Source organism: Fukomys damarensis, unplaced genomic scaffold (genome assembly GCF_012274545.1).
Source record: "Fukomys damarensis isolate Sample0158 unplaced genomic scaffold, DMR_v1.0_HiC HiC_scaffold_35, whole genome shotgun sequence".
In the NCBI taxonomy this organism is placed as follows: Eukaryota; Metazoa; Chordata; class Mammalia; order Rodentia; family Bathyergidae; genus Fukomys; species Fukomys damarensis.
In genome coordinates this window covers 11,924,813-11,950,198 of record NW_022900947.1, presented here as the reverse complement: position 1 = coordinate 11,950,198, position 25,386 = coordinate 11,924,813, and the positions used below count along the sequence as shown (strand labels likewise).

Sequence of the window (25,386 nt, the reverse complement as noted above, 5' to 3'; positions counted from 1 at the left end):
AAAAACTCTGGCATAAATACTAGTGGAAGATTTTGATCTGTAGTATAATTTCTGATACCATAGCTTAGCTGTTTTATTGCGTGCTTGGAAACATAGAGCACTAGAAGAAAACATTTTTGTAGATGTAACTGAAACTTTATAGTATAATTCATTACAGAATGAGTAATGCTAGTTTTTATTTTTGATGGAATTATTTCTAGTTACTGTATCTGGTCAGTTTTCCACTGCTACCTTGCATCCTGCTGATACCCTGAAATTTTACAGTCCTCCTCTCTTTTGCGTACATAAGTGCTTTGGGAGTAATCATGTTGGTATGAAGTTAGTTTTCTACCCAATTTAATTATGAGTCAATCATAGAGCTGAAAGTATGTTTAAAAGATCTGTTCCAATCACCAGTTTTTAGTTAGATGAATGATAATATGTGCAGAACATGGCTTTAAGGAAAATGATGCCAAAATGTACCAAAATGTATTTTATCATTTTTATCACTGAGAGCTTTTTCTTAAATGTCTTTTTAGTTTTTTCTTCTTTTAATATAGTTTTACATGGAATTTTATTTAATGTGCTTATAACTGCTAATTATAGCTTTACTAGTTTCTCAGTCGAGGTTATGACTGAACAAAGAAAGAATCAGAATCTAAAGAATCAAAAATTTAACCAATGTATGCTTCTTCAGCCAACGTTTCTTGCCTCTTTCCTTCCATATTCAGTTAGAAGTAACTTTAACTTAGTTAAAATTTGTAACATTTTAGTCTTTGGTTTCTCCCACTTTATTTATTTATATAGTTACATATGTTTGTGTACATTTTTATTTTCCTTCAGAAATTAGTTTATATATGAAAGATAGAATGTTCTAAGGAAATAAGTGACCATATTTTACTTTCAGGTCATTCCTCCTCCTTCCCTCTCTCTTTTCTTTCTTCTTCATTCCTTGCTTTTTTCTTTCTTTGCAGTGCTGAGAGTTGAACTCATGGCCTCATACATGCTACGCAAGTGTTGTGCTGCTGAACCCCATAGATTATTATTTATTTATATATGTGTCATGTGTTCATTTTTAGAAAATTAGAACATACTGACAAACTAGAAAGAGATAACCCCAATCAGTGATCACCTCTGTTAACATTTCTTCAAAATGTAAAATTTGTTTTGATATATGTAATCTTTCATTAAAATTGTGTATACTATATGCACTACTATATATACTTTTTTCTCACTGTTTCTATACTAGTGTTATTTGGGTATCCTATATAAAGTTTTAGATCATCATTTTTAATGGCTGCACATGATTTCATTGTGGAAATATTATAATTAATTCATTTAGCACTCCATTGGTGTGTATCTCAATATATTCTTTAAATTCATCTTTAAATGTATCTTGTACTTTACATACTTTTATGCCCTTTGAAGGAAGTTATAAATTAGCTGAACTGTGGATTTCAAGCAGCCTCTTTTTTAAACATATGCCTACCATTCCTTCACTGCTCTTTTTATCACAGCTGTTAAACTTTTTTGTCCAGGTGTCCTAGGTAAATTCTTTCTCTCTTACTTTTTTTAATTAAGAAATGTTTTTGAGCAAATTTGATGGCTAAAGAATAATGATATTATTTATATAATAATGAACATATACGTGTGTAAAGAAAAAGACAGTTATACTTTTTTTTAAGGAAAATTAGACTATTGCTGTTGAAGTGTAGAGTCTCTTGAAAAAGCATGTGGAAGCTATCCATTATAAACATCTCCAGATATTTAGAGACACCTTGACTTCTTTGTCATCATCTATATAGCAGTGCTTTGTTTGTTGATACCTTTATTAGAAATACCCATAAGAACAAAATAAAACATAGTAGGAAACAGGGAGATAGATATTTTGCAAAAGGAAAGGGGATTAGGTAGAAGAAGATGGGGGTAAGGGAGGGAGAGGACATAAATAAAGAATTTAGATGTTATATACATGTACCTACTCCCCATGATGAATGAAATCATTATGTATTGCAAACATGTACTAATAAAAATAAAAAATTGTAAAAACCCTATAAGTATGGGTATACTACAGGTATATCTCCCTATGTAAAATATGTATGTCGGAATCACATGGATTAAAGTATATTTTTAGATATTTCAATGGAAATCTGGGCTGCTCCTTATAGCAACTCAGGAACCAAATAAATTGGATGTCAAAGGATTCTTATACTATGCATTATTTTAAATTAGAAATGTAATGTGTAGTATTTAGATAAGTTTACATTAAATAAATGGTTTACAAATCTGCTACTGTTTTCTTTAGGAAAACATGTTGTTGATATCATTATTTCCTTAAAAGTCAACTTTGGTATGTAGTATGTTGTTAATGACTTCTGTAATATATGTACTAGTCTTTTGAAAGGTTTACATTCTACTTTTTGAATTCAACTCAGGACCACCTTCAAATTAAATGGTTTTGAAAGAGGTTAAGGGTATTGTTAATTTTTAATTTGTTGGAAACAAAATAAAGGTCTTTTCTGCCTTTGATCTATCTCATGATTCTTTAATCTTTTGAGGCAAACATTAACTATTCTCCTGGTGTAAAGTCCCCAAAGAAGCTTGGAATGTTACAAACTTAATAAATTTATGTATTCTGCAGAGAAGTTCCCAATGCTGTAGGCCTCTTTTCCTCTGCCTCAAGGGCACTTCTCCTGCCTTCATAGGACTTTTTAAGCAAAGATTTATTCTTATTTCCTACTTTAGTTATCCTTTTTGTGTCTTATTAGCCTTTTTCTTCTCTTGGCAGGGAGGAGGAGTTTTCTAATTTTCTTTCATATGAATTGATAATTGTATAATGAAAACCATAGAAGATAGTGCTATTTTATTAGGTAATTTATATCATCTCTTTTACATATATTAATATTGTATGAGATAGAGATTTTATTCTGAGTATATTAATCATAGTCTTTATAATGCTAAGATGAGAAAGACATGCTAAATATCTGGCATGAGGATATTGGTTAAATGAATTACAAAACTCTCTAAACAGCTCAACATATAAGGGGCTAGGGATTTAGCTCAGTGGTTTCACCACCTGCCTTGCATGCGCAAGGTCCCAAGTTTGACCCATGGTATCAAAAAAAAAAAAATCTCAACATATGTATTAAAGATTATTAAGAATTATAGTTGAGCATGATAAATATGTGTAATAAATAAGCCTAAGTGTACAATATGATCCTAATTTTAAAAATCAATATATTAGCACAGTTTTAAATTTACAGAGAAAATTGAGCAGAAAGTGGAGTTCCTACATACCTTAATTTCTCTGCATTAATGTCATGTGCTGAACCAATTTTATGCATTATTATTAAAGTCTGTAGTTTGTATTACTTTCATTTGTTGCATATTGTGTAGTTTGAATTTTTTCAAATGTACAGTGTCATATTTCCACCATTGCAGTACCATGCACAAAGGTATTACTGCCCTAAAAATCTATACTTTACCTATTCATTTCTTCCCTTTTCCCCCATCCTTGGAAAACACTGGATCATTTACTGTTTGTAAAGTTTTGCCTTTTCTAGAAGTCATATACTTGGAATCATACAGTATGTAACATTTTCAGATTTACTTCTTTTACTTAGCATTATACACTTAATGGTTTTTGTCTTTTCGTAGCTCAGTAGCACTTTTTATTACTGAGCATACTTATCTTGTGTGGTTATACCACAGTTTGCCTACCCATTCATCTGTTGAAAGATATCTTGGTCACTTTCAAGTTTTAACAATGAATGAATGAAATTTCTATAAACATTCATATACAAGTTTTTGGGTAGCCAAAAGTTTTCGACTTATTTTCATTAATATCTGAGAACATCATTGCTAGAGAACGATTAGGTTTATTAGAAACTGCCACACTGTTCAAAAAATAGCTCTACCGGGGCTGGCGATTTAGCTCAGTTTGGTGGCCTGCCTTGCAAGCACAAGGACCTGAGTTCAATCCCGGTACCAAAAAAAAAAAAAAAAAAAAAAAGCTCTACCATTTCTCATTTCAGCAGTGAATGGGAGCTCCTGTTGCTTTACATCCTCACCACCATTTGATGATGTTCATGTTTTGGATTTTTAACCATTCCTTTAGTTATGTAGTGGCATCTCCTTGTCTTAATTTGTAATTTCCTAACGACATTTGATATTGATCATCTGTATATCTTCTTGGGTGAGATGTCTGGTCATATTTTGCTATTTGGATAATGATGGAATCATGGAATGAGTAAGGAAGTACTTCTCTTTCTGTTTTTTGTTTTTTTAAATGCAGAGTCTGCCAAAAAATGTGTACATCAGGAAAAGAAAAACTTGCATAAATATTTTAATACTAAGCTTATTGAGGCATCACAAGATTAATATGTTACCTTCAGCCTCTACAATTACAAGAGGTGCTCTTACAAAGTGGTGGCCATTCCCTTCCAGACTTTTAATTAGTACTACAAACTGCTAGTGTGTAGACTTTTTTTTTTGGTGGATTCTAATTTAAATCAAATCTCATACTCTCTTTCTTGGAAGATATTTTTATTTTCTTTTTAAAAGGGCCTATTTCAGATAGATAGATAGATAGATAGATAGATAGATAGATAGATAGATAGAGATACAGATACAGATACGCATCCATGTTTATAGCGGGACAGTTTGTAATAGCCAAAACTTGGAAACAACCCAGATGCCCATCAGCTGGAGACTGGATAAAGAAGATGTGGTTTTTCTATAAAATGGAGAGTACAACTCAGCCATAAAGAATGAGAAACTAGAGTCATTTCATAGGAAAATGGATGCATATTGAGGCCATACTCTTAAGTAAAATAAACAGGACACACGAGTAAATACTAAATAGTTTCTCTGGCGTGAAAAACTGAAATTGTTAATAAGGTTCAAATGGTATAACTGATAGTGTGAAATAAGAAAATGGCTAAAGGGGAAGTGAGAAGGAGAGGGGAAAGGAAATAAGGGAAAAGAAAAAATGTGGAAAAGGGAAAAAATGGAAACAAAGTGTTTGTAAATAGGGAAAGGTGAGAGTGGTAAAGGGAGGGCAGGGATATGGGGAAAAAGTAGGAACCAAGACATATCATGAAAAGGTACAAGATCCCAATGATAAATGTAACTTTATGTTTGCTTTAAATGTACCAATAAACTTAATGGGAAAAATTTTAACAAACAAAAAGGGCCTGTTTGTTTTTCCTTTTGTGAGATTTCGTAGCTTATGTCATGTGAGGAATATGTCTATTTCACATCAAGTTACCAAATTTATGGACACAGTTATTCACAATAAAAAGAATAACTTTGAATGTCCATAGGATCCATTTTGTGGAATGTCCATTTTGTGTTTTTTCTTTTCTTTTTTTCCTAATTAGCCTGGCCAAATATTTATCAATTTTACTTATCTTTCCAAACATCTTATTTTTTTTAAAGACCTAGAATATAAGGAGGATGTATAACAGATGCTAGTCATCTCTTGATGATGGATTGTGAATAGTTTTTTCCTTTTTCCTTTTCAATATAGTTAATAAGTTTTTGATATAGTTAATGTGAAAAATTATTTTGATTTACATTGTCTATTGTTAAACATCTTTCTGAATCCAAATCAGCATACTTAGTACCATTGTTCCATGATCTTTATGAAGAATCTAGCTTAGTATCCTTTTTTATCTTTCATTGGAATTATCCTTGAGAACTGTAAATTTGTGGCCTATGCATAAAAGACACTAAAAATAATTTTCCAAAGAAGTGAGATTATTTAGAAGAAAAATGCAAAGAATGCCTTTTGGAATTAAGTGTTCTATACATTTTTACTTTTTACTGCAGTTTAAGATGCAGTTATTACTCTCGTTTTATAAATGAGGATAATGAAACCAAGGAATTGCTGAAACCACATATAGTATGTAGAAAAGCCCATGTTTCAGTATCAAGGTTCTTAGATTTCAGTCTGTTAACTTTCTGAGTTAAATAAAATGATTGGAGCCAGATTTTAACTACAAGAGTGTATAGCCATGATGGTAAATTTGACTTTTGTGAGTCATCTGCTATCAGCTTTCATTATGACATTGCCTTTTTATTAGTCAGGCTATTTCTAGGCACATTATTTAACCCGTTTTGAGCTTATGTATATAACAACATGCCTCAACATTTTTTAAAAAGGATAATATTTTTAGAGATAAATGTGATTCATTATCAGTTTTTTTTGAGAAATAAAATGTGAATTTTTAATTACATGGAAAGATCATTTGAGAATAGGAGAAACCTGGTCTGTCATTGGTTTTTCAAAATTTACTTTGCCGTACAGGGAAAAAGTGTCCCAACATCATTTATATGGACTGAAGAAGCAAAAATTTCTGTACAAGGGATAATGTATTTATTAAATATTTGTAAGCAAAGCTATATGTTTTTTAACTGAACAAAATTTAACAGCCTCTATTCAGTGATGTATTCGGTGACATTTATTTAACTATGTAGGTATTTATTTTAATTCATGTTTTGTTAAAGAACTCTTACTGAAATTACTAAGTGACATAATCTCAGTATACCTTGATCTTTATCTTATAACTAGTAATTGCCATAATTGACCTAAAATTACTGTCCTGTGTCACATATTTATCACTGAAACGTAACTAAACTTTACAACAAATTTTTAAAATATCCCTTACTCAGGTCTGCCAGGTATTTTTCAAAATTTCAAAACTGCATTTCTTTCACTAGGCCATGATTTACAAAAAAAAAAACAACGTAAGATTTCCTTGACTTATCAAAATTGTCTAGGCATATGAATCATGTTTTTGCTACATTGTTGCATAAGAACTCTAAAATCTGGCATACTTACAGGTGATCATAGTCAGCTGATCTCTTTAGGCGGTGGTTGGGGTTCATATCTTCTCCACGTGATTATTGTTTCCAGACTGATGGAGTTGTGGCTATCTGGGACAAGTTCTCATGTTGGGTGGTGGAAGAAAAAGAGAATCAGGGAGTGTAGTTTAGCAGAGGAATATATTCACCTGCATTGTGTATTTCAGAAGCGTGAAGGAAAAGTTTTGTGGCACACCAATTTTTTTCAAATCAAAGTGTATGATAATGATTTGCGGTGTTTGAGGTTCTGAATATGAATTTATTTGGGGAAATATTGGATCAACATTTTCCTGGAGGGGTAATTTGAAAAGCAGTGTCTACCAAGTTTAGTTAAAATGACAGTATTGTTATACATTCATAAAATTTATTTTAATAGAAAATGCTTTTGTTTTCCAGAAGCTTTCTAATACATTACAACGGTTAAATAATGAAGAATCATCTTCTGAAAAAAAATCTATCCTTTGTATTGAATAATATATCTTATTTGTTTACCAGATTTTTACTCTTAACTCTTATAGTTGTATAATAGTTTTTGAAAATGTAATAAAAATCTGATTTGATTTTTGATCTATAAATTACTACTCGTTTTTATAGGTGTCTTTCTATTTTGTCAAATCTGTGGATCTTGCCTGGTGTTTTCTTTCACTTTTCTGTTTTACGTTGTCTTTTATGATGTGCGAATTTATTACTTTCCTTCCCATATCATTTTCTTTGTTCTGATTTCCTTCATTGTGAAATAAAAATAAAATTACTGAACAGATGATAAATTGAATATTCCAGAAAGTTAGGTGATACTTTACAACCTTGTTGTTGGAAAATTGTTAAATTTGACCAGCTCATTGTTCTTGCTGCTTTGTCTCATACCAGTGCAAAATTACAGTACTCTTCTTGTAGCTTTCTCTCTTTTTCTTCTTTCTAGATGTCATTAGCTTAATTTAAAAGTAGGCTCCACCCCTTACTGTTAGTAGTTAGTTTTTTATTTTCTTTTACCATTGCTATGGAAATTTTTATTAGTTATAAATAAAGTTAGTGTATTTAATGAATATTTTTCCCTCTTTTAAAGACTGTGAACCAGAAGAGCTGACTGACTGGTCTATGGATGAAAAATGTTCATTTTGTAACCTCCAGAGAGAAGCAGTCAGTGTAAGTTTTAGTGCTGTGAAATTATTTTTAAACTAATTGCACAATTGTAACTGAATTCTCTTTTTAACTTACTTTGTCCTGAAAATGTGTGACTCACAGTGAAACTTTAAATACTGATTTTGCTAAGTAAGAATAATATATCAGAGTTTATACTGAAAGTCCAACATTTAGTCTTTTAATTTGCAGGTGAAAACCCCTAGAATATTCATCTTTTTTGCTTATTTCATAATTATTTTTTATTCCCTGACTCATGAATTTACTTGAGGTCATTTTGGTATTTAGGTATACAGAGTAAGATTGGAGACCTAGCTTAGGCTAGAACACCCTACAGTCTGATTTCTTAGGAATCTCTAGTAAGGAGATGATGTGCTACTATTTTTTCGCCTTTCACTTACTCTTGACATCTTTTAGCTTTCATAAATATTTCCTGTGTAAATGATGAAATATAGTAAATACCTAGGGGATAAGGATATAAAGTATACACAGCCAGAATCTTGTTTGGTAGGATACCCTGATGTCTTATCCACTGTTGTGAGAAGAAATGAGAACTTGAGAATCTGTACTGATTTAGTTCAGATTAGTGGGTAAATATATCTGCTTTGTTGCTAAAACTCTGATAGGATTGCAGTACTACCATACTATATAATGAATTTATTTGGCCCTGTATTTTATGTTTCAACTGCTCTTCCTTTTTTTTTTTCATTGTAATTTTGCTAAAAATCAAGGCATTTGGACCTTCTTTCTGAGATTTTTTTTTTAATGTTCATTTGATATAATTTGGAATAATTTAAAAGGTAGAAAAATGACAATTTAGAGATTTGATTTAGAAAATTAATTTTGATTAAATAAAAAGTAATTTGATGATTTTTTTATAATTTTAGGATTGTATACCATCCCTTGATTCTTCACAGTCAACACCAACAGAGGAGTTATCATCTCAGGGCCAGTCCAACACTGATAAGATTGAATGCCAAGCTGAAAATTACCTAAATGCACTCTTTCGAAAGAAAGGTAATACACTGATATACTTTGTTGTTTAAATTTTGCAATAGAGACTTTCAATATTTGAACTTTTTCTTAGACAAGGCCCTTGTATATATATATCAGTTGGATTTTTTAATATGTCAGTCCCTACTGTATTCTTAATTCATTCTGTACCTATACTTTTTGGTCGTATTTTTAGGAGCAGTAGAATTCCAAATCATTGTAGTGCTAGTCTTGTATTTAGGTATTCCTTTTTAGCATTTTGTCCTCAAATCTCTTTCTGTCTTCATCATATTTTCCAACTTACTATAGGTAGTTTTTCAAATATTTTTGTGCTTCTGGATTTTCTTATTTTATTGCTATTCTCAAGGCTTCAAGAGTGGAATGTTCAATTACAGGTGTATTATATTACAAAATTTCCCTACAGTTAGTATCAGCCATGTTGGAGTATGTTTGCTGGCACACTGTTGCAGTAATTTGTTAGCTTGAATATGCTTTCTTGACATTAAGTTAATTTTTTTACTTATCTATTTAAACTGTTGAAACCAAATTCACGTTGTTTTACTTGTTCTCTTGACAATACATCCATCACACAAAAGTGGTTTTTATAGTTAGTGTTACTTTATTATTTCTAGTGGTATTTTACTAATTTGGGAAAAATACAGAATCTTCCACTTTTTTATTTTAGCCATTCCTATAGTAGTACAATATCCTCTTTTGGTTTTTTTTTTTACCCTAGGGATCTTTGGAGTAAGATATGGTGTCTGATGGGCAGCATAGTTCTATCCCTTGGTTTCTTGAGATTAAAGAAAACTATTTTCTCTTATAGGTGGTGGCTCTTTTTATCCTATAAAATTAGATGCCATCAGATATTTTATATTAAATTGATAACTTTCATGTTGTAATAAATAATGTTGAAAATATTCTTCACCTTTGAGAATCATTTCTTTAGTGTTAAGGAATATGAGTTCTTTCATGTGTTGAAATACATGAGTCCTCTGAATAGAATCATTAGTATAATTCAAAGGCCTGAAGTTAAGTATTTTTTAAGTGCAAGAGACTATAAACTTTTTCGTATGTTACTAAAGTACTTGGTGTTGGAGAATTTGTAATATCTTTAGAAAACAAATTATTTTCTTCAAAAATTTCAATTTGAACCAATATTAAAAACATGTTGCACAGTTTAGGATTTTAGAACATTAAGTTAGGAAAGTTTTATTCTGTCACTATATTTTTCAGACTTATATCACTAAGTAAACTGGAGGAAATACATTTACACATATGTACATACTAAGTTTCACTTACCTTGGAACTCATCCTTCCATCTCCTTTTCCTTTGATTTGTTTTTAATAGTAGTAACTAGAATTATCAATAATAATTACCTTCAATTTTTGATAGTATGGAGTTAGCCTGTGCGCCGTTTCCCTGTTAAGAGTAATCAGTAAAAACTTGGTACTATTTCAGCTGATTCAAGCATCTGAGTGTCCAAGAGATCTCCTACCAATGGTTGGGTGAGTGTTGTTGGATATTTAGTGACCTCTCCCTTTGAAGATTTCTTGGTTTTCTTGATGATCCTTTGAAGATTGAAGAGTTTTTAAATTAAAGATTCCTTGATGTTTTTATTTTATTTCAGGGCCTTGTTCATTCTTTTATTTGTAGTTCATTTTTACTTTCTAGATTTAGTTAAACATAATGAGTTTTCTATTAGGTTACATGGAGTTTTCATGCACATGTTTGCACATGCGTGTGTGCTTGAATGTGATATTGAGGATTAAACTCAGGGATTCTTGCATGCTAGGCAAGCACTTTATTATTGACCCATATCCCCAGGCCTTTACCTTTTTAATATTGTTGGTTTTTTGGTGGATTTTTTGTTTTGTTTTGGGTTTTGTTTTTGTTTTGTTTTTTGTTTTTATAAAATCGTTGTAGAGATTTCCAATATGGTCTGACCAGGACCAGGCTAGAAGATAATAACACTGTCATTCAAATGGTCTTAACTCCATTACCTGGTTTGTTTATTGTTTATCTTTTGAGTTCTACTCAAATTCTGTTCCACTCTACTTTGATATAAAAGGCAAGAAATATATTTTTAAAGACAAAATACTCCTGAATCTTTAGAGTATCAGATAAAATATTAAGCATCTTGTTAATGAGGTTTTGTTTAAGATTTCCCCACATTAATTCATTATTAGAAATTTTGGATAAATAAATCTTGTGATACCCTATTATAGCTTGTTTATTGTGTTTCCAAACTTGTTTTTTGAGATTGTGCTGATGGTTAGTATAAGCCATTGTTATTGAGAATGTTCCTACCTGGAATAATGATAATGATTGATATCACTAATTATGGTTAAGCACTAAGACCTTTTTTATGCTTTATCTCATTTAGCTCTAAAACAATATTTAGAGGTAGGCATTGTTTTACTATCTTATTAACTGGTAGAGGCTATGATGTTTAGTGAAATTAAATACTGTGGCATGTCTTCTAATTCTGTCTTATAAACATTTCAAGAAGAAATTAAGATGAAAAGTGTTCTATATAAGAAGAACCAATTTTTTTAAAAATACTAAATAGATAACAGTTCCTATTCTCCACTATGTAGCAGCCTAGAATAGGGATTGTTTTATTTGGATTAGGCAGAATAGAAAGAAATTGTGAGACAACTTGTACATTTCCCATGACCTTTTTTTTTCCTTTACTTGAGCTGCTATATTTTTCTCTTTTTAGTGATTAGAACTTGTATAGTAGTATTTAATAACAGAATTTAGGCGTGTCCCCAGCCTTAACCTTTGGGATGGTGAAAGTTTAGAGACAACTCAGACAATCCATTATCCATTGTAATTATTTAAAAAAAAAATACTCTTTCAGGGCTGAATATATAAAATGGGAGTAAGGTTCTGTGAAATTTTAACTACATTTGTATATTCTGTACTTCAGGAAATGTTTCAAGATTTATTCCTTTCAGGGTTTAACCCTATAATAACTAAGAGTACTAAAATAGAATGAAATCTCTATGATAATAAGGATTTTGCTTTGTTTATTGTGGAGTCCTCAGTATCTAGGACAATATGTGTCCTCAGTAAATATTTTGTGAATGAATTAATTATTTCTAAGATAATCTATATCTAAGTTATCTTTCTGTTTTTCTAAATATTGAATGAATTAGTACTAAGATAAACTACAATTATCTCTCAGGTTCTCCAACTATTCAGGGTTATAAGTATTTCATGCTTTTTTAAAAAGTGAGTTATTTAGCCTTTACATGCAGTATACTTCTCTTACATTGTATTTAAGGATTATTGTATTAGTATAAACATCACTCAGTGTGTTTTGAATATGGATGAGCATAGGCTTATGAATATAAAATGCCTTGTACAGAGTTATCTCCATGAAATGCAAACTAGTTTATTTGACTTTTAGCTTTGCCTTTTCTTTCACCTGAAGTATGTAAGTAACTGATTTGTGATTCAGGGAGATGTCTCATTTTTATTTTTAAATTAAAGCTACTGGCCTTGACTCAATTGAACAGATATATATACTGAATATATAATAAAGTGAAATTGTTCTTTGTCAAAATGTTTTTCCTGCTTTATGTTTTACTTTTGTTTACCTTTAGCGATCAAGTAGCTACTATTCTGAGAAGGTATCATGTTTTGTTTTGTTTCCCCCCAAAATTGATGGATTTGATGCAGTTATTTGAAAACTCTTATTAATCAACCTTTTCCCTTTAAATCGATAGCTTGTATGTAAAGCTTTCCATCCCTTTTCTGAACACAAATTTTTTTTTCTCTTCAAACACTTAATGTTTAAACATTACGATATAGAATTAAGTAAATGTTAATTCAGTTCATTGACCAACTGTTTTGTGACTGATGAAATATTTATTAGAAGTGGACGGTGTCAATTTTTTATTGCTTTTTTCTAAATACAGATACAATAAATGTCTGTATAAATTTGATAAGATTCCTTCAGGCTTTAATGTCCCCTTCTGCATTTGTTTGTTCATAATATCACTATGATCATACTTTGAATTTCCCTTTTGTGGGTGTCCCTTTTATAAATCTTGGAACTGTGCATTTGTGCAATTAAAATAATTCACATACAGTTATGGATTGAGTTCAACAATATTAATGAAAAAACTTTTCAAGTTGTTTTACCTTGTACTTGTAGGATACTAATCAAATACTAAGAATACAATTGAGAATAAAATTGGATTTAAGACTTTTTGTATTTCTCATAAGATCACCCTTTCACTTGCCGTGCCAGCCAGGAGAAATTAAAAAGGATTAAAGGAAAACTTCGAAGTCTTAATTATCATTCAATTTCTTACATGCCTCACACTTTTTTATTCCATTGATTCAACCCATTCTCCTGCCCCTTTGCACACACCCATACCCTCTCTGCTGTGGCTGTAGGAACTTGAAGTCTTTCTTTAACAAAATCCCTGTCTCTTAATAGTCCTTAACTTTGTGCTATTATTGAAACCTAAATATTATAAAAGATTTTTCTGGGGCTGGGGATTTAACTCAGTAGTTCTGGTGCCTGCCTTGCAAGCACAAGGACGTGAGTTCAATCCCCAGTACCAAAAAAAACTTCCAAAAAACAAAAGATATTTCTGTATGCATCTCACTTGCTGGTTGTTTTTAATTCCTTATGATAAAACTGGCAGGCACCTTCTAAGATCTTTATAGGGGCTTCATAGTCATTAATTTGTCCTCCTCACTCAAAACCCTGAGCTCCTTCAATATTGCCATGTTGCAGACCTCTAACCAGCCTTTTTGCTTTCTTCCTCTAGATATATTCTCATCAGAGTTCAGGGTGACTTTAAATTCTGTATAGCTGTTACATCTAACACCTGGTCTTTCATTACTTGTCTTCTTTGTAGCCAATGTTTTCCTCTGTTATACGCCTACCACCTTTCCCTTGATCATCCTTACATCTTTACTCCTTCCTACATCTAATTTTGCCCAGCTTTTTCTGACCACTGTTATAGTTCAATACTTCCATTCATTTTTTTTCTTCATTGAAACCTTTAATTTTTAACCACTTTGTTTTTCATGTTTGTCTCCTTATGACTTTACTCTTTTATTTACTCAGCTCAGATACTGTGCTTGATCACTGTGATTACTTCATATAATGAAAAGTTAGGTTTTTTTCTCTTTCATATTTGCCTCTCAGAACCCTACCCATATTTTAATCCAGTTCCCATTTATTATATTCTTGCCCTGTAAGAATGGAAATTGACCAGAGTGAAACACGTAATCATGATGACTTTCTAAGTCTGACTTATCTTGCCAATTTCTTGTCTTAAAGGTAGTTATTTTATACATCTCTTTTAAGCCTCCAAAAACGAAAAATCCCATCTCCTTTTTTGGCACAGTTACCTTCTGTTATTTAATTTACTGTGTTGTACTAGATTAAAGGTATATGAAGAATTGAAATTTTTAATTTTGTTTAATATGTTTCAAAGACCAAGTGTACAGTAAGTGTTTGATAAATGTTTGTCATTGTGTATACTTTTACCTCACCTTCTCTTTTCAACTCTTCTAGACATTCCTTCCATACCATTTCAATTTCATGGATGTTTTCATCTTACCATCTCAAAGTATCCATCTTCTTCAGCTATCCAGAATCATTTGAAAGAGTTAATGACTATCTTTCTTTGATTCTGAGAAACTGTATCATTCTGATTTTTTTTCTCCTTTTCCTAAATGTTTCCTTCAGGTTGCTTCTTGTTCATTCTTGTCTTCCTGGTCTTTAAATGTTAAAGAGTTATAGGAGTTAATCTTCAGCTGTTTTCCTTTCATGATCTACCTTCATGCACTTGATGATCTCATTCAGTCCAGTAATTTTGGTTATCGTGTATATGATGATACTTAAATATTAAATGTAATCCTGACCTTTCTTTCACTTTATGCTCTTATTTCTAACTATCTACTTGATATTTTTTTCTGTTAAACTGTCTAATAGACATGTAAGAATTACCCATCTAAAACAGAATATTTTAATCCCTTTCCCTACCTCAACCTTTCCTATCTTGTAAAAAGTGTCATTTGTGTCCCAGTTGGTCAGGCCCAAGAGCTAGGACCCTTTCTTGATTTCTCAGTATCTTTTGTACCCCACATCTAACCTATCATCCGGGCTCTACATTTAAATCTATCCTAAATCTGACATGTGTCATCAGTCCCTTCAGCCATACTCAGAACTATGCTGATCCAATTTAATTGGGTGTTTCTTACTCAAGTTGACACGATCAGTTAGCTATTGCAGTCTACTTGTCAACTTGACAGCCAGTGTCTACATTTTTTTTTTTTTTTTTTTTTTTTTTTTTTTTTTTTTGGTACCAGGGATCGAACTCAGGTCCTTGTGCTTGCAAGGCAGGCCACCAAACCGCTGAGCTAAATCCCTGGCCCCAGCCGGTGTCTAAATATAAAGACAAGTTCATAATTACACCCAACGTGTTACAACTTTCCTGCATACAATTAGAAATGCAGAAAGCAAGTTTACTTTGGGTGATGCTTACTCCTAAATTTCATAACTAAACATGGGCTTAACAATAGTTCAGAACCAATATTAAGTCTATCAACATTATATTACATAGGAAGCATATTAGGAAAGAACTAATCATTTCTGAAACTGATCACAGGATTGCAGCTGGTATTTAGAACTATTTTCTTCTACTACCCATTCTGTTTTCCCTTGGCCTTCAGAAAGCACCTCAGCAGGTTTTGGTTCTTTTCCTGGTGGTGGGGTAACCCATACTTTCATTCCTGAATGTTCTGGACCTTTTTTCATCCTGCCTGGATAGGGTTATTGTAGTTTTCCCATTAACCTTAATCCCAGGAGCACCCCTAGAGGATCTCTCCTGTATTCCAAGTATATTCTTCCTTTCCTCCACTGTGGAATAATAGTCCAGTTTCCCCTTGATAGTCTGGGTCAGTCACGCCTGCTAACACTGTTAATTCCCTTTTTAGCTTGTTTCCTCAGAGGCATGAGGAGATCAAATGACCAGGGGGAAGTCTTAGCTTCTACTTTAGTGATATCATTGTTTTACTTCATGACACAAGCCTTACCTTCTCTCGAACTAAGATTTGTAACCCATCAGAACACTAGATCACATGAACAGTAAGCAAAACTTGCTAGTGGATTACTATAGGTAATGATGAATGCTACCATTCCTATTTCTCCTCCTTCACATCTGGACTCATGAATTCTGGCTGTGCAAGACATACCGTATAGTGAATGCTGATTCAGAGCATATACAGCCTTTTAAAGAACCTTTGTCCCAGCCCTGCAAGCTGTTGCCACCTAGCTGGCTTTGTAACTGTCTTCAAAAGACCATTCCACCTTTCTATCATTCCAATTCCTTTTGGATGGTAAGGAATGTGGTAAGACCAATTCCATAAGCATGAACCCATTGCCGTATTTCTTTGGCCATAAAATATGTTTCTTGGTCAGAGGCAATGCTGTGTAGAATTACATGATGGTGAATAAGGCATTCTCTAAGTCCAAAGAAGGAAGTTTTGGCAGAGACATTATGTGCAGGAAGACAAATCCATATCCAGATAATATCTATGCCAGTAAGGACAAAGCACTGTCCTTTCCATGGTGATAGTGGTCCAGTATAATCAACCTGCCACCAGGTCACAGGTTAATCACCCCAGGAAATGATATCATATTGGGGACCTCAATGTTGATCTCTGCTGCTGGCATATTGGGCATTCAGCATTGACTCGCCAGATCAGACTTGGGGAGTGGGACTCTATAATGCTAAATCCATGCATAAACTCCCTTCCTAACACCATGGCCACTCTGTTCATGAGCAGCTACCCATTAGACAATTACAGGGGTAGTTTAAAAGATTGACAGCTAGCTACAGAACAAATCATCCTATCCACTTGAATGATAAGGGTCCTCTTCTGCTGAAGTCACTTTTTGGTTAGTATTTACATGAGATACAAATATTTTTATATTCCTTGCCTATATGGAGAGATCTATCTATATACCTCTTCCCCATCTTTTAAAAATTTTCTAGTATGTTCTTTACAAGTTCCTGACCATCCAGCCAGACTGTTAGTTACAACCCATAAAATCAGTATACTTTTGCACAACTGGCCATTTTTCCTTTCAGGCAAAATGTACTACCAGGCATACTGCCATAATTTATACTCACTGTGAAGATTTCTCTTCACTACTGTCTTTCAGGATGTCCTGAAAATGGACTGTAATGCCATTTGTGGGTAATGCTTGCATAATGTACAGAACCATCCTTAAATCAGGGCCCAGCCTTCTCTTCCTCTGACAGCTGATCATATGTTTTACCCCATGAGGCCTTAGGTGCATGTGGGGAGGCAGAAGGTAATATAGCAGGAGTAGGAGGAGCCCTGGGCATCTGAGCAACTTCTTTATGTAAATTAGTTGTGCCTTCTGGCCCTGCTCTGCCTTGATCATGTATTACTATTTCCATTTAAAGATGAACTATTGCTGTGCACGTTCAGTTTTATAACTTGGTGGATCAGATAATACTCAGCTCATGACAGACTACTCAGGTGACATGGCAAGTATGTACTTTCTACTAAGACCCAGTAGCAGCCCAAGAGCTGTTTTTCAAAGAGAGAATAGTGTCCCACTGTTAGTTCCAAAATCTGTATAAGTCAGTTCTCGCTAGACACAGATTTAATGCAAGATAACAAGTATATAAGAATTTGCAAGATTGGCTAATGGTGGCTGCCCACAGAATCAGGTGTGGAAAAGTCCAGAAAGGTTGTTTGTGTACTAGAGATCCTAAATCTTCAGTTGAAGGCCTAGAGCTCACAGTAGTGTCCCTTGTGAGTCCATATCAGGAGACCAAAGGGTCTGTTCTGGAAGCCAGAAGATGATATTGAAGGTGAAAGTGAAGACGAGCTCCTCCAAAGAAACAGAAGCAAGCCTTCCTTCTTCATTTCCCTTTTATTTCATTTAGACAGCAAGCCTGTTGGTTGCTGGTACTCCCACCCAGGGTGGGTCTTCTGTCTTCAATCCCTTCAGCCATGCAGAGCTGTGCTATTCCAATTTAGTTGGGCATTTCTTACTCAAGTTGACACAATCAGTTAACACAGAACTTCACAAAAAAATCTGTAGGAAATCCTCACAGATGATGTGTAAATACTGCTATTCTAACATGTTTGGGGATCAGACCAAAATACTACAGTGTAAGTTATTTCCAGATTTCTGAAAGAAAATGTTTACTCATTATTCTTTCGATGGTTTTACATAACCTCTTTTTTTGTTTTGTTTTGTTTTTTTTTTTGAGACAGAGTCTCAATATGTAGTTTAGGCTGGTCTTGAACTCACTGTGTATCCTATGTTGGCATCAAACTTGAAGTGATCTCCTGCCTCAGCTTCCTGTGTGCTGGGATTACAGGTGTGCACAACCACTCCTGACATCCTAATATTCTTTTGAAGTAAATATTTTAACAAATCTGGAGAAGAAATTGATTCTTTCATTTATCATTATATTGTTCTTTACTCCAAATAATTTCTTTTCATATTCTAAGTCATTGGAGAAAGTATAATCTAGTGGGTGACAGGGGGAAAGTGTTGTCCTGTTAAAAAAAAAAAAAGATGTAATTCTATTTTGGGCTCATTTATTTATTTATTTTTGGTACTGGGGATTGAACTCAGAACCTTGTACTTTCGAGGCAGATGACAGCACCACTGAACTAAGTCCCCGGTTCTGGGCTCTATGTTTTAAATGACCACATGTCCTGTGGTCATTTCCTTTGTTACACACTGTCTCTAACATGAAGATGGTGAAATTACACCTAATCAACTGTATTATACTGCATATCATCTACACATAGTCCTGAACAGCAAGGAGCACTTTTTTATATGGAAGTCAACAGAGGAACCATGCCTGGTTAGTACTTAGTTTTTTATTTTTTTAATTTTTTATTAACATATGTTTGTGATACATAATAACTGTATTCATCATGAGAAATTGGTATATATACATATCATCCTGATCCTCTAACAGTTTTTAATGAAAATTTTTATATAGTATTCTAACTTTCTTGAGTAACTTATAAACTAACCAACTATATCATACTATCTTCTATAGAATGTTACTAATTTAGTCCTTTCTTTCCCCAAGCATGATTTTTCTCCTAAGTAAGACAAGTGCATTTGGCTTTACAAAGCAAATTTCTGGGCCATTTTAGTCATTAATTCAACAAAGAGCTACTAATCTACTACATACCTGTTACTGTGCACTGAACAAAGACAAAAAGATCCTTGTCCTTACAAACTTTTGTATTCTAATGAGAGCAAGAAGGTGATACATACTAGATACATGTGAATATGTAAAGATACAGTGCCATGCGGACAAAATAAAGGAACATACAGAGTGGAGGTAATGATAGCGATTTTATGAAAGGTAATCTGACAATACCGTGTGCAGAACTGAGGAGTCCTTGAATAAATTTAGGAAAATCATGGAAGAAATTATCAGTATATTCAGGAATGCAATAAAACCTGAAAAAAATACAGTGATAGATGAAAGTATTATTTTATGGCAAGTGCACAACCTGTGTTTTTCACCAGTACATCGAAGGAAAATGGCACAAATACAGAATAAAATTACATAAGTTATGTTTGCCAATGTTTACATCAATGGTTTAGATGTCTATGGTGGAAAAAACCTTCAATAAGCGGGCACTCCTGTGATGTTTTAAAATTAATAAATGGCTTATTGAACACCACACATATGCACATAGTTATTATTCAACTATGCAGAAGAACTTTCACAAAAAAAAAAAAAAACATTTTTACAGCATAATACAACCAAATTGAAAATTTTTACCGGTACAAGCAAAGACAACAAAAACGTGAAAAAATCATAAACTTTGGAAATCTTTCTGGTGTAAAATTTATCAAATGGACTGCTAAAAGAACCATTTGTATGTTAACTTGTAAAAATTATACATGTGCACTGATAGAAAACTTAGAAACATAAAACCTGATCGTATATTTAATTACAGTAAAACAAAGAAAGGCATGATTTAGCAAATGATGTCATCATATTACAGTTCCTTAAGGAAAACATTAAAATGATATAAAAATTAGAATACAGCTAATTGTGGTATAGCAGTTGGAAGTGTATATTATACACACAAGCAATGGGTTGCTTGTAAGATTTCCATGTTAAAATTTAGAGAATTAATGATGACTAACTCTTGAAGAAATGCCATTGGTGCAAATTACTCAAACATTTGCTTTATAGAAACTTATTTATGAAATTCATAAATGTAAAGTGTGTTATCAAAAATTATCTGGGTGCCACTGTGGCTTCAAAAAGCTTCAAAAAGCCAAATGCATTTTGATGTTTTGCGCACTCTGCACACCTTAATGTATAAAATGTTTTAAAGAAATTCACCAATATAAATAAATTTCTTCTAATGAAATAAATGAATCTTTGCTTATTGTAGTAATTTTAATTGGTACAAATAATATTTATATTTAGGCAGTAATTATTCAGATTCAAGCAGCTAACTAAATTGTCCATTTAAGACTTTATTAGTAAAACTTTTGACTGATAAAACTGATTAGATCTATTTGTAATACTAGTGGGACAAGCTGTCCCCCTGGGAGTCATACATGTACCGCTGGTGGTCCAAGGTGATGGAAATGTGTTAGAGATTAGTTGTCTGACACAAAGAAATAGCAGTTAAATAGCATTACCAAGGAATATGTACTATAATGTAAACAAATGATTCCTGGTAGTACTCAGCAAAATAAATAAGGCAGTTTAAAAATGCTTTAATGAAAAAGTTGGAGAGTTGCTTGAGTGAAAAATTTGGTGGTAAGGGTTAGACTTTACATAGTTCCTATACATGTTTGTTGGTGAGTAAAGTGATAGTAAACTGGTGAATTAGTGAAGTACAATGTATAGTATAGTAAGTAAATACCTGAGATCCTCTCATGCTGCAGCCATGGAATGAGCTCTGAACCATCAGCTGAAGCCATAAAAGAAATGGAATGAAAAAAAAAAAAGAACAGCCAACTCAAAATGGATAGACTAAGTTCCTGTCACCTGCAGTTTTTCATTTACTATCATCTAAGTCTCTGCTTGCAGTTGTATTTTTTAAATAATGATCAGTCATTTCATGCCATGATAAAAACAATTTGTAACAACAAATATTTCATCAGCAAAACTTAAAATTTCTTAAAGATTTTGTGTCAAAGTATTTGTGACTTTATTGGGCTAACTTTGAGCATCAAATTGAAAACTTTTCTTATATACTTTTCACTGTGAGTTGTCTGGGTCTTCCATATTTTCAAATTCATTATTAAATCTAGCCTCCTTTACCAAGATGTAAGGCTTTTGCTCTATGGTTTATATTTTCTTTAATTCTTGGAAGTTTACAAAAATATGCTAGATTCTTTTATGCTCCAGTTGTTTATTGTGGTAGCTAGGTATGGTGGTGTATGCCTGTAATCCCAGCACTCAGAGGCTGCAGCAGGAGGATTGCAGGGAGGCAAGCCTGAACTACGTAAGTGAGTTAAAGGACACCCTGAACTACATAGTAAGACCTGTCTTAAAAAAAAAAAGACTTTATTGGGATACATCTAACTCACTTACAGTAGCTCATATCAGAACTCTTTCATAAATCTTACATCAAACCAATATCAAATGTATTAGCACCCTTATCAGAGATTCATTAGTAATAAGCTTGAAGTGTGTGATATCTGTTGCCTGTAGCTACATTAACATTTAACTGATAAGCAAACAAGGCTTTAAATATTATATTCGAAAACAGAATTATACCTGGGCATTTTTTATACATGAGCATTTATTATCAAGAGACCCTTATATAGAATATTTTTCTTCTTCATATGCTCTTTGATGAATTCTGAAAGATAGTTCCTCACACATCATGGCTACCACCTTTATATCTGTCTTTATAATTTAAACATCATAAAACAAGTCTCTTAAAATTATCTTGAGGGTTCTGAAGTTTTCACAGTTTTCACACAGGCTTTAGTGTAGTGTCGTCTTTACAAGTTCATCTAAATAGCTGTGTTTTGCTACCTTTCAACATTATGATATCATCCAACATTCTTTTGTCGAAAAAACATTTGAGGTGCCATTTCCTCATACAGCACAAAAGCTGCATCTTTTTCATCAGTATTGAAGGTGTGTTTATTTGGTGACTTAAACATCTTTGTCAGTAGTTTTTGAATTTTGTTAGGAAATACTACTATGAGTAGAAGTTGCTCCACTTGATCTTAAAAGTAGGTAGCTTGTAGTTCTTAAATTTCTCAAAGCTTTCTAGACTTCCTTAAAACTTGACTCTTTCTCTGAATCACTGCCTAAAAATACACTATAATACAGTGTGATTATTCTAAATGTTTAATTTTTGTAGAGCTACAAAAAAAGATCCAAATAATCCTACTTGAAGTGAGAGCTAGAAAAAAATATATTGTTCCAAGAACAGGCTTTACAAACAGTTGAGCAGAATTTTCCTAGTAGAAGCAAAGAAAAATGAGTAGGTCCTAAATCAAAGTTCTTTATTCAAAGTTAACTAATTTTACATATTAAGGAAAAGGTGAGTTATTGGGAGGCTATTAAATATTGAGGGTTCTTAAAATTGTCTAGAAACCACAGGACCAAGCTTGACATGTAAAAAGGAACCTAAGAATAAAGAGGAACCTTAACCAAGGACGTGTTCTGATAAACAAATACCCTGAGGTTTATACTTCCTTAGCATAATTGTTTTTCCAAGTCCTAAGATTAAGTCATTCACTTGGCTAAATGTAAGACTTTTACTGCCCATTCTTAGCACCACTAGAGCAGGGAGAGGATGGATCTGGCCTATTCCATGTCTATAGTACAAGTAGTGAAAAGACAAAATGAATCAAGTATATAAAAGCTTAAGAGTCTACAGAGTCGTTAGGTGAAGTGATTGTTTTTTTAATGGTGCTCTCTACCTAGAAACTAAATCCTTGAGAAAAGAGATTAGAGTGGTATAAATAGGAGACTTTGGATGCATGAGCCAGATCCCTTACTCACAACCTGTACCAAGTGTGCCCTTTTATTTCAAAAACTAAGGACACCATCTCATCCCATGAGCTTCTTAATATTGTGGATCACTCCTTTCTTTCTTGTGAACTCTTTCTTTTGGCTTTCACTGTACCATTTTCAGTTACCTTTTACTCCTCTAAACATTGTTTCCTTTTCTCTCTTTTTCAGTGATGTGAAGAAAGAGGTATAAGTGGAACCAAATGTGTTCTTATTTATTCTTTGTTTCGGCCCTTAAATGCTGTTCTCTTTTCGTCAATTCTCAGGCTTCTTTTGATTTTATGCACATTCCTTAGGTAATCTGAAGCTTTAAGGTCTTACTTTCTCTTTACAGAAAAACCTATTGTACTAGTCATGATTTTTCATTTGTATTTCTGTGTGCTTCAAGGTTCTCTTCTTCCAACTGTAACTCACTAAAAATTTCAAAGATGGTCACATTTATAAATAACATTGGAAATTTAATTATTTCTTTTGATTTCTACATTCCTCTTTCTTGAGCTGTTAGATCCTTTTCCTCTGGGGCAACTCAAATTTTTCTAGTACTTAGTGTATAAATTTTTGCTGAGTAAATGTTGATTGAATTTTTCCTCTCCCATTTCCCAGAAAATCTGAGTTTTGAAAACCCTATCCTGCATTCTAGGTTCTTCAGATAAATAGCCCATATTCCCAGTTTCATTGACTAGTACTAAATTTATTGAATAACAGAATCTACCAGATCCATGAAATCCCTTTTAAAAATAAAAATTTTAATCGAAAATGCAGTTGTTTATACTCTCTCAGCTTTACTATGGCCAACATCTGTCCACATTCTACTAGGTCATAATGTGTTACATAGGAACTGTGATACAGGAGATAAATGAGTTTACTGTTCTTTTAATAGCTTTTGGTTTCTACATACTTGTATACTATAACCATTTCTGCAAACAATGAAATTCCCATGTTTATAAAATGTTTCATAATATACAAAGTATAAGATTTTAGAACTTAAATGATGTAAACCCTGTTTAAGTGCTACTCAAGGGATTTTTAAGGATAATTTTAACTCTACAAAATGATATTTTACTTTTATAAATTTAGACACAATTTTCAGTTTCTTTTTTATGAATTTTTGTTTGGAATGAAATTTTAGTCAAAGCCATTAAACAAAATCTATAAAAGATACTCTTCAATTTGTGATATAAGCCATCCCTTCATATCAGTGGAAGATTGGTTCAAAGATCCCTGTAGATTCAAATATCCATGGATGCTCAAATCTTATATAAAATGGCATAATATTTGCATGTGCCTATACATATCCTCCTTATTATTTTCTTCTCCCTCACCTTCCCTCCATCCCTATATCCCCTTCCCTCTTACAAAAAGAACCTTCTATTTATTTTAAATCATTTCTAGGTTATTTTGAATACATAATGCACTGTAAATGCTGTGTAAATAGTTGTTAGGCTTTATTGTTTATATAACAATAACAAGAAAAAACTATACATGTTCAGTGCAGTTTTTCCTCCTAATATATTTGATTCTCAGTTGATTTAGTCTGTGGGTGTGGAATCCACAGATATATACAAAAGACCAACTGTACATGCCTCTCAGTTTATGTATAATTAAATTATGCATTTTAAGCATAAATGGAAAGATTACGTTTTTTGAAATGTGTATTTATACACACTACATGTGTGGGTCTGGTTTTTAAAATAATAGGGCTCAAACCTAACAAATTTTAATGTACTGTATACAGAAATATAGTTCAGGAGTCAGCCGATAAAGAAGGAGCCTATTTAAAAGCTGATACAAACGTATCCTGTTCAGCATTTGTCTTTACAGTTGCCATATATTCTGATGTCTTAAAATTTTTTCCCTGTGAAATATGTTTCTAACATATATTTCTTCTGGGTTTGTTTGTTTGTTTGTGTTTGTTTGTTTTGTTTTTTGGTACCGGGGATTGAACTCAGGTCCTTGTGCTTGTGAGGCAAGCACAGAAGCACTGAGCTAAATCCCCGGCCCTTTCTTGTGTTTTTTTAATGAGAACCATATATATATTCAGTTCTCCTGCCACAAATTTTATGTGTGAGAAGATACTGTGAAAATAAGGGTTGGTTTTGTAAAATTTCTTAGAAAATCTGTGTGTTTTAGAGGTCTGACTTTCCTTGATGTTTTCTTTTTATATTTTGACTCTCAACTTTTATGCTCTTTCAGGTACTTTAAATGTCTTAAATTAGACCACAACATTTATTAATTTGCATACTTTAAAATTAGCGGCTATCATTATTTACCTAAAAGTGGAAAGTTGTGACATAAGTCTAGAGTAAAACTACTGTGACAAACCTTTCACCTCATTTATTTAAAGATGTACTT

The 25,386-nt window shown here is 32.6% G+C and overlaps 1 protein-coding gene across 9 annotated transcripts in view; it reads left to right on the top strand.

Annotated features, from left to right (window-relative positions):
- Lcorl (ligand dependent nuclear receptor corepressor like) overlaps positions 1 to 25,386 on the top strand; it is a 171,712-nt gene that overhangs the window by 44,723 nt on the left and 101,603 nt on the right. For 4 of the 9 annotated variants that reach the window (XM_010641902.3, XM_010641894.2, XM_033758938.1 and 1 more), the window contains exons 3-4: positions 7,910 to 7,989; positions 8,871 to 9,000. In XM_010641902.3, coding sequence (XP_010640204.1) covers positions 7,910 to 7,989; positions 8,871 to 9,000 — 210 coding nt within the window. Of the gene's footprint in view, positions 1 to 7,909; positions 7,990 to 8,870; positions 9,001 to 10,448; positions 10,486 to 25,386 lie in introns of those variants that run through there. The other 5 variants (XM_010641895.2, XM_010641897.2, XM_010641898.2 and 2 more) reach the window with 2 other exon arrangements.